We start from the raw sequence: 12938 nt of genomic DNA, 5'->3' as shown, positions 1-12938 counted from the left end.
GCAGTGTCAGAAGGCTCAGGCAGTTGGTTTGTGCTCTAAGTTGGAAGCCAGAATTACTGAGTAGCTGGCCTGTGTAGCTCTGCAGCATTAGACCAGTTCCTCTAAACAATGATTTAGCAAATTAACTGATGTTAAACACAGTAGTTGGGCCAGCAATTTTTCCCTTAAAATTCAAACCTTGAGGGTATAGAATGATTGTGGCTGAACCCCAGTGCTGTCCTGTGCTCTGCAGCAGTGGTACAGCAGCTGATTGGAGTGAAGGTGAAGGACCTTCCTTCCAGGAGAGAATGGAGCTGAGCTGAGGTTGATCTGTGCTCCCAGCTTCTGGATCTCTCCACAAGAGTACAGAAAGAGTCTCAGAATACTCAGGTGTAGGTGAAAGGGTCCTGGTGTTTTTTAGGTTAAATTAAGCCTCTGAAGCTGTTAGTGGTATTTGCTGCTCTCTCATGTTTCCCAGTAGGATTAAATTTCTCAAGCTCAGAGGAAGCAAAGCACTTAGAGGACCTCTGAAGCCAATAAATGCATAGGGAGAACACCAATTTCTCTGCTTTAGTTTGGCCCAGACAGGTGGTGCAGTTGCACATTATCTGGACTTTTACTGCCACATTGTGAATAATTTTATACTGAACTAAATGGAAAATCAATTTGAAAGGTTTGTCTGAAAACATAGAGTAATGGTACAGTAGTGTAGCAGAGTTATTGAGTAGCTTGGAATTTAAATGGCTGCTTTTCATAGGCAGTCACCCTGATGAGACCTGTCAGGTGTCAGGGAAACTCAGTCTGACTTGGTACATGCCTTGGGTGGAGGGACAGAGGAAAAATGGCCACCAAATTGCAAATATGCTGTGTATTTTGTTAGTGTGTGCTGTCATCTTTGCAGTAAACTACTCCATCCAAAATACTCAGCAAATACTTGGAGCTGGGTGGAAGGAGAGGTACCCAGCTCTGCTGAGGTCACCAGGTGACTTGTTTCAGATGATGCAGGGTGCAGGCCAGTGAGCAGTGCCCCAGGATGGGGGATGCCTGGCTTAGCAATCTGTCAGGCACACAGATTTCTCTGAGGCTGCATAGCATGTCTCCATTTGCTGTTTCCATTGGCACTAAAAGCAAAGGCTGTGTTTTGTGGTGTGGCTCTGGGCCAGACTGGGGCCACTTTGCTGGTCTGAACTGCTGGTAAGAGACAAAAGAAAATGATTCAGTTTATTGGTGTTTTTTTGACTTCCCATCTCCACAGCATAAAACAGACTGTCTCCAGAAGGCACAGGGGCAGATGCCAGAGGAATCTGTACAGAACAGCATGACCTCTACAGGGAAAGAGTCAAAATTAGTCAGAAACCATGGAATTTTTTAGTTCAAAGTGCTCCTCTTTAAAATTTGCATGTAAAAATATTTTCCAGGGATATTAGGATAGCTTAGCTCTGTTCATGAACCCAGCTTCCTTTTGGAGTTAGAGATGGAAACAAAAGTTTCTGGGGATCTTTTCCAAGAAAGCTCAGTTGTTCATTCATTTAGGAAATGACTGTGGCAATTTGAGGTGCTGGTAGCTCTACCTCTCTGCCAGAGCCTCAGCTTTCTAAATTGAACTCAGCAGAGTGGGATTTGTGAATATTACCCAGCTACTTGTATGAAAATCTGTGCTTTAATTTAACCCTCCCCTGGGAGGTGATAACAAGCTGTTAGCTCACACTGAAGCAGCTGAGAAGAGTTGAATCTCTGTTCTGGTCACCCTTTGTTTGAAGCTCTAATCCTCAGGGGAGGACCATGATAAACAGCTGATAAAATCTGGTAACTTGGAAAATGTTGCATTGAGTGAGCTTACCTGCAAGTCCTCTTACTCTTAGCAAGTTGATTTGAAATGTCATTTGGTTTTCAAGTCTCATGCTGCTTAAAGCAAGGATCTGGAGGCCAAGAGTTTCAAAAAATGATAAATAACTTCTGCTTTCTAGAATTGTGGCCTTAAATAGATTTTTTTTTTGTGTTATCTTTAAAGTTCATGAGACAGCACACAAAACTTTTTCTGACTTTATCATTGTTAATCTTCAATTTCCTTCTTTTTTTCTTTATTATTTGTAGCCTGTAATAAAAAGTAAAATATTGACTTCAAATCCAAACTACTGTAGACTTCAACTTTCTTGGAATTAGCTGCCTGTAGTCATTTTCCTTCACATCTAGCCAGAAAACTTCAGATTTTAGAATATTGAAGTTTAGTGAGTAAACTTGGAAGGTGTTGGGGTTTTACTGCAGTAAATAGAATATCTATTTGTATATATTCTGTGTTATAATAAGCACATCTGTGAGTGGATTTCTGGGCAGGTCACATGAGGAGAAAGACTTCAGTGGCTCTTAGGAGAATTCCATTTTCACAGATAGCTGCTGGTAGTTCTTGCATTTAAACTTTGGGCTAAATACCAGGTAACCATGTGTTTTATGAATTGCATAATTGAACTCTGAAGGGTTTTTTTGTACTTTTTGTTCTTTTCCCTGCAGCATTCTCTCCCCCCAAGTGCCTATGCCACAGTGAAGGCCTACTCCAACTTCGATGCTGACCGGGACGCTGCGGCCCTGGAAACGGCCATCAAGACCAAAGGTGGGCACCAGGGGCTGGGGCTGCCACCCTGGGGGAAGGGACAAGGCTGGCTTGCAAAAGCCAGAGTAAGACTGTGTCTCAACACCAGCATTTTGATATCCTTACTCAAGGATGCCTACTTTAGGAGGTGTTGGATTCCTAGAAATCTTGACCAAGTTAGATTTTGAACCCTGTAATTGCATGCTCTGAATATGCTTTAAGTTTGTAACCATGAGTTGTTGAGATTCTCACTTTTTTTTTTCCTGTCTTGACTCATCAGTTCTTCAAATTCTTCTTCTTTTCTGCCACTTGAGAATGAAGTGTCAGCTCATTTGTCAGTGGGCTCTGAACTATGGATTTCTACTGGATTGTTGGATTGGACATTTGTTCTTCCTTTCACCTCTCCAGACACCTGCATAGGGGTGGTTTGAACATTTTTATCCTGAGTTTTGAACTAAATACCCATTTGTCCTCTATTAATTTGGGGTCAAAGAAGGTCCTAAAAACTATTTTCTGAAATGAGTTTGCAGTATTTCAGGGGCAGGGCAATGTGAGCTTCTCTGAGCTGGGATATTAGATAGGCTTCCCTCTGGTATATTGAAACCATCAGGAGAGCAGGGAGTGGGAAGTGCAGCTCTGAAATAATGCCTTGGTGGCACTCCTGGAGTTGTGGTCTTGTCCTGTCCTGGGACAGGGAGTGCCATGCTTTCCACACTTGCTCCAGGCCAGAGGAGCAGCAGCTGGGCGTAGCTGGAACCAGCAACTCTTTTGCTTTCATGTCAGAGAGAAATTTAAAAGCCAAGCAATTTCTCATCAGAAAGAAATGCTAAGTCTTCCATCAGTGCCAGCAAAGCATGTGTTTGACTTGCTATAAAATGTAAAATATATCCCTTCTATAACAAGCACAAGGCTTTCTTTCACAGGACTTCTTAATTTAACTAGAGAAATTCCTTATTAAAGTGGGTTCAGTTCTGATTTTGAATAATTTGTTTTGTTTTTTTAAAAAAAATTCCCTGATGAGAGAGTTATATATATATATCACTCTCTATATCTATCATCAGGTTTAGCAGCAGATGCTTTGTATATATGTAGAGTTTTGTCTAGACTTTAGAATATTTTGCAGCTCTGATTATAGGGCAAATCTAGAAATTTCAAATACACCATGAGACTCTCAGAGTAGGTACAAACGTACACATTTGAACTCTCAAGCTGCTAATTATTGCAAAAGGAAATTGCAATCTCCTAGGCAGTACAAAAGCTTTTCCAGTCAGGAAAGTCAAGCTCATGTTGTCTTTCCACTTTCTCTCGGCAAATGAAGCAGTGCAGTTAAGTTACATGGAAACAACATTTCAGTAGAGAGATGATTTTCAACTCTCTGAGGGAATAATAAGGAACTTACTCATGGACCTGTGTGTTCGTAGGCCTGAGCTTCTCTCTGCTTATTACTTTGTTACCCAGAACTTATTCTGGAAGGTGGTTTTAAAGGGAAAATCTCTTTATGGTTCTGATACCAGATTTCCGCCCTAAAGAATCTCACAATATAAGTATTCTTGTGGGAAATCAAGTATGAGATTGTTATGATCCTTCTTCCAGGTACTGTTTCCTTGCACTTTGAATGCTTTGGAACAGGGTACTTTCATCAGAAGGTTTGATAAAATGTGAGCTCTCTAAAATATACGTAGGGTTTTCCTCAAATGAAAATTCCAACTCATCCAGACAAGGAGTGGTTATGAGCAGTGATGTCAGGAGCTACCTGCAAAAACAAGTTTTAAAATAACTCTGGGAAATATCTAAGTAGTTTTTGAACTAAAAATATAACACGCATAATGAACAATCTGTCTACATCCACAGCAGCTATCATTTTCCCAGGAACTATCACCATTTCTCTAGCATTTAGTTTGCATTGAATGTGGGAAGTAGGAATAAGCAATGTAAGTTATCACAGAGTGATGAGTGTCTCTTCTGTTTCAGAGTTGTTTCCTGGCATTGACACTTTGTGTCTCGAGTACTTGTTGAATAATTTTGTCAGACTAGGTTGTGGGTAATTGTTATTTGCAGCCTTCTATTGAGGGTTCATGGGATACTTTTTTACTCCATGGCTGGCAGACTTCAGGCACAGGTTTGTTGTAGGAAAGGGCTTAGAACATAGATCTGCAATAAATTAATTATATCCAGAAATTGCTAAAACAATGATGACATGTAAACCAGTCAGTTCCATCCTAGAGAAAGGTCTTCTCTTTAGGTATTATAACCAACATGCCCATAACTTTTGATAGAGTTTTTGAGATTAGGAAGTAAAAGTTTTTAGAGGATATCTGCTGGCTTGCTGGTGAGAGAGGGCAGTGCCTGAAATCCACCAAATTGCATCAGTCACATATTCCAAATATTAAAACTGTCACTGTCAAAGAAATAGCTCATTGCAACATGGTTTGGGTTTGGTGAACCCTTGCTAAGCATAATAGCAGAACTGAAATTATGGTCTGTTTTATTCAGATTTTTCCCTCTTACCCCATTTATGTTCATTTCCTCATTTTTGCTGGCTGAGTTCCAACACTGTGATCTTACCAATGCCACCACGCATTGCCTCTTTGACAAGAAAAGCTGTTATTAAGCAGAATTTTTCTTTCCATTCCCCATTGATAGAAATGCAGGGATAAAATCTGCCTAGCCAGAATAAATTTGAAAATAAACTCTGTTTCATTGCCTTGAAACTTTCAGAGACTTTAGCAAACAGCAAAGGAAAGTGTTGGAGCTGCTGTCCTGCTGTGCCCCACCTCAGCAGCTGTGAGTCAGCATCCTGTGTGTGCTGCATGTTTCCCCAGTGTGAATGAAGTACAAACCCTGACTTTCCACTGAATGCCAGAGCAATGAGTTAACTTCATATTTCCATGGCATGTGTTTGAGAAACTTGGATGCAATCAGTCATTTGTGGGCTTCTAATCTGAAGCAATTGTGGTTCAACTTGAAAATGTCATTTGCTTTTTTGAATGCCAAGAATGGTTTAAATTCAGAATTTATTAACAAGCTTAAGACATTGGCTTGTACTGTGGGGCTGCAACAGCTGAAAGGCTCAATGTCTGTGTGTGGCCATTTCTGGACAGGGAGAATTTGTTTTCTTTTATAATGTGGGAACACTTTAAAATGTGCAGGAGTAGATTATGGCTGAAATGTGCAGTCAGCCTGTTTTCAAGTCAGAGTTTGTAACTTAGACACATTATGCTTTCCAGGGCTTTATGGCATCATTTGCAGGCCAAGCTTGTGTGAATAAGAGCCCTGATGTAGGTCTGCCTCAGCACAAGCTAAGGACATGGGGCTACCAAATGTAGTATTTCATCATGAAAAATGTGGTGAAGAGAATCTTTGGATTAGACTTATAATTTTAGACTCTGCAGCTAGGGACTGAAAGGTTTTTTGCAAGACTCCTACTTTTTATGATTCATTTTTATAACATCTCTTACAGTTCTTTGTTTCAGGTTACTTTGGGTAATAAGGAAAAGAAATGTAGCTGGATTCTGGCAGGGATCTGAGTCTTGCTAGTAGCTACTGATCCAGTCCTTACTTTCTAGGTTTTTTTTTATGAAGAAATCATCTTTTACACTGATGTGTGTGCAAGTGGGAAAGAAGCTATTCATAATAGTTTCATTAAACAGAGAGAGCTCAGGACTTGTTCTGACCTCTAGATTAGAGCCACATGTTTGCTTCAAAAACTTGACAGTTGCACTGCAGTGCGTGGATTTGGCATGTTTCCCTTGAAAGTAAACATTTGCTGATTTTAAAAGATAAACTTATCTCAAAATATAAGTTGGGAGTTTGAGCATCCACATCCACTAGGTGTGCCAGTTACAGCTCAGCATGGATCTTCCAGTGATTTCAAAAAGTAGCAGCACATACCTAATTCTTCCAGTACAAAAATCCCTTCTGTCTTTTGAGCCTCTGAAACATACTGAATTAAATGTACTGGTTTATTTTGCTGTTTCCATGTTTGGAATGATGAATTAAATGGCTTAAATATAAAATGTAACTGCTTTATCAAGAAATCTTAATTGAAAAAACTCGAATAAAATGACAGGACAGGCAAAAAGTGTTCTTGAGCAACTTTTTGCAGAATTCTGAGTACTTGAGAACTAGTGCACAGACACATAAGTGAAGCACAAGACAGAGTGGCAAAGCTGGTCACAAACTAGACTTAGAGGTGTGTCTGAATATCTGCATCCCATCCCAAAGTCTGGACTCTTAACTGGTGGCTTTTTCCCACAGCCAGGATAAACACTAACTCTAGTGAGAGCTGCTGAGCTCTGCTCCAGACAGCACATGTTTGGAGTGTTGGGGAACATCCTGATACAAGAACAGGGACAAGAAAGCTTCTCTGATTCTCTCTCTTGTGTCTTTGTAGGTGTGGATGAGGTCACCATCATCAACATCCTGACAAACCGCAGCAATGAGCAGAGGCAGGACATTGCTTTTGCCTATCAGAGGAGAACAAAAAAGGTAGTAAAATAAGAAGAAACAGTAATAATTGAATATTTTTCTTGTGAACAATCAGATTTTTCAGGGTTTGTATTTTCACTGAAATTTAAGCTACATCTGCTTTGTCCATGGTATCACAGTTTAGGACTGGTAGAACTTTGCAGTCCCAATTGTGCATATTCAACATATTTCAATCTGTTGGAGATGGTGGTTTCCTAGCACCTTCAGAAATCACAGTGGAATCCACAGAATTCCTTGTGAAATTTGCTAAAAATATTGAGAAGGCACTGGCATGAAGTGCCTCCATTTGAAGGAAAGAATGAAAGAGGTGCTTTAAGGGATTGGTTTTTTTTTTCTTTTGGTTGGTTTATATTTTTGGGGGTGTTGGATTTTTTGTTTATTTTGTTAAGACAACTCAGCATAAGGGAAGTGTTCAGTTTCTGGTCACACAGGTAGCTTAGCTGAAAAGGACTGCAGTCAGTTGTGCTACGAGCACTGCAGCTGTGGAGTAGTGATATAATGAGTTGAACTGTCATTAAAAATTCTCCTGGCAGAAGTACCTTAGGTACTGATGTATTGATGGAGAGAAATCTGTAAGATGTGTGCAGAATTCTGCAAAATGAGTCTTGCTGTCTGGGAGGCAAGAGCTCTTCTCTTTAGAAGTTTTGAGAATCTTATCATATTTCAAGTTTCATGCCCGTGAAGAAGAGGAAACTTTATATAGAGTTCAGATTATGATGAATGTATCTCTTCCAGGTTTGCCAAACCCCAAATGGTAGTCTTCAAATAGCATCCCAGAATACTCATCTGAGCCCAAATGTAAATGTAGAGTTAAATTTTGGGAGTTCACCAGCTTTTCTGCATGACTGATAGAGGCACATGCAGAGGCATGGCCAGGTTGGGCACGTGCATGTGTGCACACACCTGCACATCCTGCCCTGGGGATGCTGGGACAATCTGCACATAAATGGACCCCAGGCATGAAATGTGTCACTTAAAGCTTTGTTACATGTTCTGCATGACCACAAAAATGCACAGTCAAGAAAATCTGCAACTTTTTTCATGTTTGTCTCTCACTTTTTTCCCTTGCTGCGACCCAAGAACAAACTGAATTTATCAGAAGTTTAACAAGTGCCAAAGAATAAAACAGTCGTATAAACATTGGAAATGTGCAGTAGGAACCACTCAGATAAACATGTGAGGAGGCAAGAGAGGAGGAAGTGGGATATGAAAAGACACGTAGGTATATCTTCTAGGGACAGTGTCTGATGGTTTTCTTTGCCAGCAGTTGTGCAGATTTCATTGGCAATGTGTTGTGCTGTACTAGGCTGCTTGCTTTGTGTGTTGCAGGATCTGTCAGTAGATCATAATTTTTAAATGTCACATAGTCTATCTCTCTTTTAATTCAATTGGGATGAGCAGTGTTGGATGGAAACTCTTGGTTTAGGTTGGAAGGGACTGTAGGTGCCCAAGATGGACACCTCCCACTAGACCAGGTTGCTCAAAGCCCCATCCTGGCCTGGCCTTTTAAACATTGCCAGGAATAAGTCAGCCACAACTTCTCTGGGAAACTTGTTCCTTAAAATTTATTACAGAGATACATGCTGTCTTTCCTGCAGCAGTTCTGAACAGCCCATTTTCGCCCAAATAAAGGCTGAAGCATTGTATCCCACATGGAGTTGTACTGAAATGTTTCTAGGTCTAAAGCAGCCAGATGCCCCAAACCCCCCTTCCCTCCCTTGGTTGACCCATGCAGTGGGTGCATACAGTATTAGCATAAATTAGTGCCCTGGATTAAGTGGGTGACTCTGGAAATTAACTAAATGCCTTGGCTCATTATCCCTCTGGCACAAACTTCTCTGCAATTCAGCTGAGGTCACTTTCTCTACCCCCTTTTCCCCTGCCTCTCCAGCTCAGTGATTGTTAGTGAGAAACCAGCAACTGAAATGCAGAAATTCCCTTCTGAATGCTACAGATTTGACTTCAGCTCAGGGAATACATGGATCTGTGTGAGCCCCAGACTTGATCCTGGGGATTTTAACTTTGTAACCTACACTACAGGGAGACTGATACTAGCATAATTCAAGTTGGATCTGAAACCCTTAAGAGGACGTGGGCTCAGAGTGTTTGGTGCAGATTTGCATCCTCTGCAGTGAACATCCCTGACAGTTTCTCTTTCTAGGACTGACTGGCAATTAACCATAGGGATTTGGGCTACAATCTTCTGATAGTTTCCTTGAAGACAGGCATAATTTTTCAGTGCTCAGGGATGATTTTTTATCTCCTCAGCTAGCTGGTTGGGAGCTGGGCCTTACGGTGGAATAAGTGTGCAGTCAATTTTCCAATGCCTTAGCTAGTAAAGGGCTGGGATAAGAGGAAAACCACATATAATACAGTGCTGCTGGGAAAACTGTGGGTGTATGATGGAGAAGCAGTGACCACAGTGAGTCAAACTCAGATCCATCTGTGCTTATTAGCTCCAGCAAAGCATCAGTGCTTCAGGACTGGAGTGAAGCTGTTTAGGTGTGTCTGCACTGTGCTTTCCAGCACTTTGTCAGACACTGTTGCATTTCTTCTTATTTTCAGAGGATTAGAAAAAAATTCCTTTGCCCTAATTTCTTTCTTAGGCTCTCACAGCCAGAAAGCTCTTTATGTTTCTGTTTTCTTGTCAGTTGTGTAGGAAACGCTGCTGCAGGCTTGGAGACTTAAAGCCCTGCAGGTTAAATTCTCTGGAGATCAGAAGTGAGCTTTAATTTCTTTTCTTCCATCGTCCCATCTATTTTACAGGAACTTTCTGCAGCACTCAAGTCTGCTCTCTCAGGTCATTTGGAGGCAGTGATCTTGGGCTTGCTGAAGACACCAGCACAGTATGATGCCTCTGAACTGAAAGCTGCCATGAAGGTAAATAAGCTTTGAAATTTAATGTTGTTGATCTGATGACGCTGTCTCAGTCCTGGAGATGGACTTCATATCCAGGGCCATCGTTTTCAAACTGATATTTTGGTTTTTTAGTGCTACAGTTTAAATATCCAGCTGCAAGGCATCAAAAATTAGAGAAATCATGGAACTGTATAGTTTTAAAACTCTTAATTAAATCCTCTCTTTAAGGAAAAAGTCGTTCTTGTCAGCTCAGGAGTAATAGCCTGGCTTCTCTGCCTGGCTCTTACAAACAATGCACAGGTTCATAGTATGAGAAAGCTTTAAGAGAGCAGCTGTCAGCAGGAGCCATCAGATCCTCTGCTGGCATTTGTGGGTTTAAACAGTGATTTCCAGTTACTGGGTCATATCACTGATCTGGAAAGAACATCCTGTACCAGAGCTGCCCCATGTAGAAGATGAGGAAGATGGGGCATCAAAAGCAGTCCCTGCAGAAAGAAGTATCTGCTCTGCAGGCCACTGAAACAAGACTTGAGAGGTGCTCATGCCAATACAGTCACCTTTGTAAGCAAACAAAGGTTGGGAAATTGTAGTTATAATCATCCAATCATCACTTACTTTCTGGATGTTCTTGTTCAAGTGAGTTATTTTATTTTAAGAATAAAAGACAAGTACTAAGTTATGTCTGAAATTTACAGCGTCAATAACACCAATCCATTAACTTCTCCAGATGATTGAGAAGGAGTTGATGAACAAGCAAGAAAACAAAACCACCCCCTCCACCACATAAACACACACACTACCCCGACCCTCCCCCCCCTCAAAACTCCTTAAATCTCCAAACCCAAAAAACCAACCTACAATGGAGATGGTAACTCTTCAACTGTGGGCCAAATGCCCTGTTTGAGTAATCAGATGCTGCCCTCTCCTGGTCTCAGTACAGCCTCTCCATAATTTATTGTGACTCAGACTAGTCTGGAGTTTGGGATTAAACACCAAGCAATTTCCTCAGAGTAGTCCCAGATGTAGAATATTCTATGTTCTCCTTGGGTTGATTTTCCCAGCTCCCAAGGAGTTCCCATTACTCCTGACCTGGTCTGAATTAGCAAAACCTCTCAATGCTCTGAATTTGCCTGAGCTTAAGTTTGGCTTGATACATAGAGCATTATGAGCTCTGACTTTGGCATCGGAGTTGAGGAAAGCAAAGTTATCACGGAGGAGTTATTTATTTTTCTGTTACGCATTCTTGAAAGTATTTCAAAAATATTTAGAAAATTATATATGTTGCTAGTCTTCCCTTTCCCCTAGATGCTTATTAGAGCCATTGTGTGGAAAGCTCTCATAGTTCTTAGCTTTAAGCCATGTTAGTAAAATTACTTGGGTTTACTCTTTTTTTCTTTTTCTTTTTTGGTTTGTCCCACTTTCTTGCCCCTTCAAGGGAGACATTTACCCAAAGGGTACTTTGCCACGTAATTGCCTCTGTTTTCCACACATTCGAGACTGCAGCATGAGACATTTTCCCAGGATGTTACTTCTCTTGAAATCCTCTGGGAAACTGTGCTTATTTTTGCCACCTGCAAGGTGACATTCTTTTACAGATGGGCTTAACAAACAGCATCCTAACAGGAGGATAAGAGTGGATTTTCTTGCTGTTCTCCCAGTGGATAGAAAAAAATCACACAGGCCATGATAAACAGACCTTGAGTTATGCTGGTGAGGAGGCCACTGTTAGATACTCACAGCAGATGCACATTGCCCAGAGAGAACATATACAGGATCTCTAAGCCACTGGAAATATTCCATCTGTTTTTTCTCAGGAACAGTTGGCAAAAAATATCCCTGAACTGTTAGAGTAGGGGAGAGGAGATGTCTGTAAAATGTTTTTAAACTATTTAAGCACTCCTGTTCATTGCTAGCTCCTAACTGAGCCCTGTTTGTGTTGCAGGGGCTGGGAACAGATGAAGACACCCTCATTGAAATCATCTGCTCCCGAACAAACCAGGAGCTCAGTGAAATCAACAGGGTCTACAGGGAAAGTGAGTTTACTTTGCAAGTTTCCATGTACTATGTCTTTTACACTGAATTATTTGGATAAATTCCCCTCAGTGTGCATTTCATTATTAGAAATCAAACTCCAATCTTTTTTGGTTCTCTGCTATTTTGTACTGGTGTTCTGGATATTTGTGTGATTTATATAGTTACATCTTGTTGCATGGTGGCAAACAGACTGAAGGCTACTTGCTACTAATACAAGTTGTATCTAAATGAAATTTTTTGTAAGCTTTCCATGAGAGACTGATTGCATGGACCTCATGGCTGCAGTGCTGGGTTTGATGTAGGCAATTGTGGGCTTTTCATTGTCCTCCACACCTGACTTAGGCTCTAGCTCTTTATGTGCATAAAACACAGTAATTAGCAGCCCTTTTTCTTGCAAAGGAGTATTTGTGAGATACCCTTTGCCTGAAAAGAACTCTTTGTTTTGTAGTGTACAAGACAGAGCTGGAAAAGGACATCATATCAGACACATCCGGTGACTTCCGCAAGCTAATGGTTGCCCTGGCCAAGGTAGGGCTGTTCACAGTTTGTCACTTTCTCTAACGTTGCCTGAGTGGTGGCTGCCAGTGAAACAGTCGGGTTTCCGATGCACTCTTCAATTTCCCTGTGTTTTCACTGACCTTTGGGGGGATAAAAAATATTCAAATGTTGAAGGGCAAAATATTTTAACAGAAATGCAGCATTCACAGCATTAGCTTTGTAATGGGGATGGAGCATGCAGTTACTCATTTAGCAAATTCAGGTTAAAAAAAAAAAAACCTGAATATATGCATAGCAAACTGCATAGCAAATGTATATGTATAGCAAACCTACTTTTTTTGAAACCTTTCTAAAATTCTGATGTCTTGTTTGAAGGGCAAAAGGTGTGAAGATACCTCTGTGATTGATTATGAGCTGATTGACCAAGATGCCAGGGTAAGTGTTGGTAATGACCATGAAACATCTCCAGTTGGTCAGGCTTTGGGGGATATTG

The 12938-nt window shown here is 40.9% G+C and overlaps 1 protein-coding gene across 3 annotated transcripts in view; it reads left to right on the top strand.

Annotated features, from left to right (window-relative positions):
• ANXA2 (annexin A2) overlaps positions 1-12938 on the top strand; it is a 257244-nt gene that overhangs the window by 5953 nt on the left and 238353 nt on the right. For all 3 annotated transcript variants that reach the window (XM_050978625.1, XM_050978624.1, XM_030228439.2), the window contains exons 3-8: positions 2488-2587; positions 6960-7054; positions 9821-9934; positions 11856-11946; positions 12396-12475; positions 12821-12880. In XM_050978625.1, coding sequence (XP_050834582.1) covers positions 2488-2587; positions 6960-7054; positions 9821-9934; positions 11856-11946; positions 12396-12475; positions 12821-12880 — 540 coding nt within the window. The remainder of the gene's footprint in view (positions 1-2487; positions 2588-6959; positions 7055-9820; positions 9935-11855; positions 11947-12395; positions 12476-12820; positions 12881-12938) is intronic.

The sequence above is a fragment of the Serinus canaria genome, chromosome 10, assembly GCF_022539315.1.
Source record: "Serinus canaria isolate serCan28SL12 chromosome 10, serCan2020, whole genome shotgun sequence".
NCBI classification, from domain to species: Eukaryota; Metazoa; Chordata; class Aves; order Passeriformes; family Fringillidae; genus Serinus; species Serinus canaria.
The sequence above is the reverse complement of the archived record's forward strand: the minus strand, read 5'-3'. Positions and strand labels throughout refer to the sequence as shown.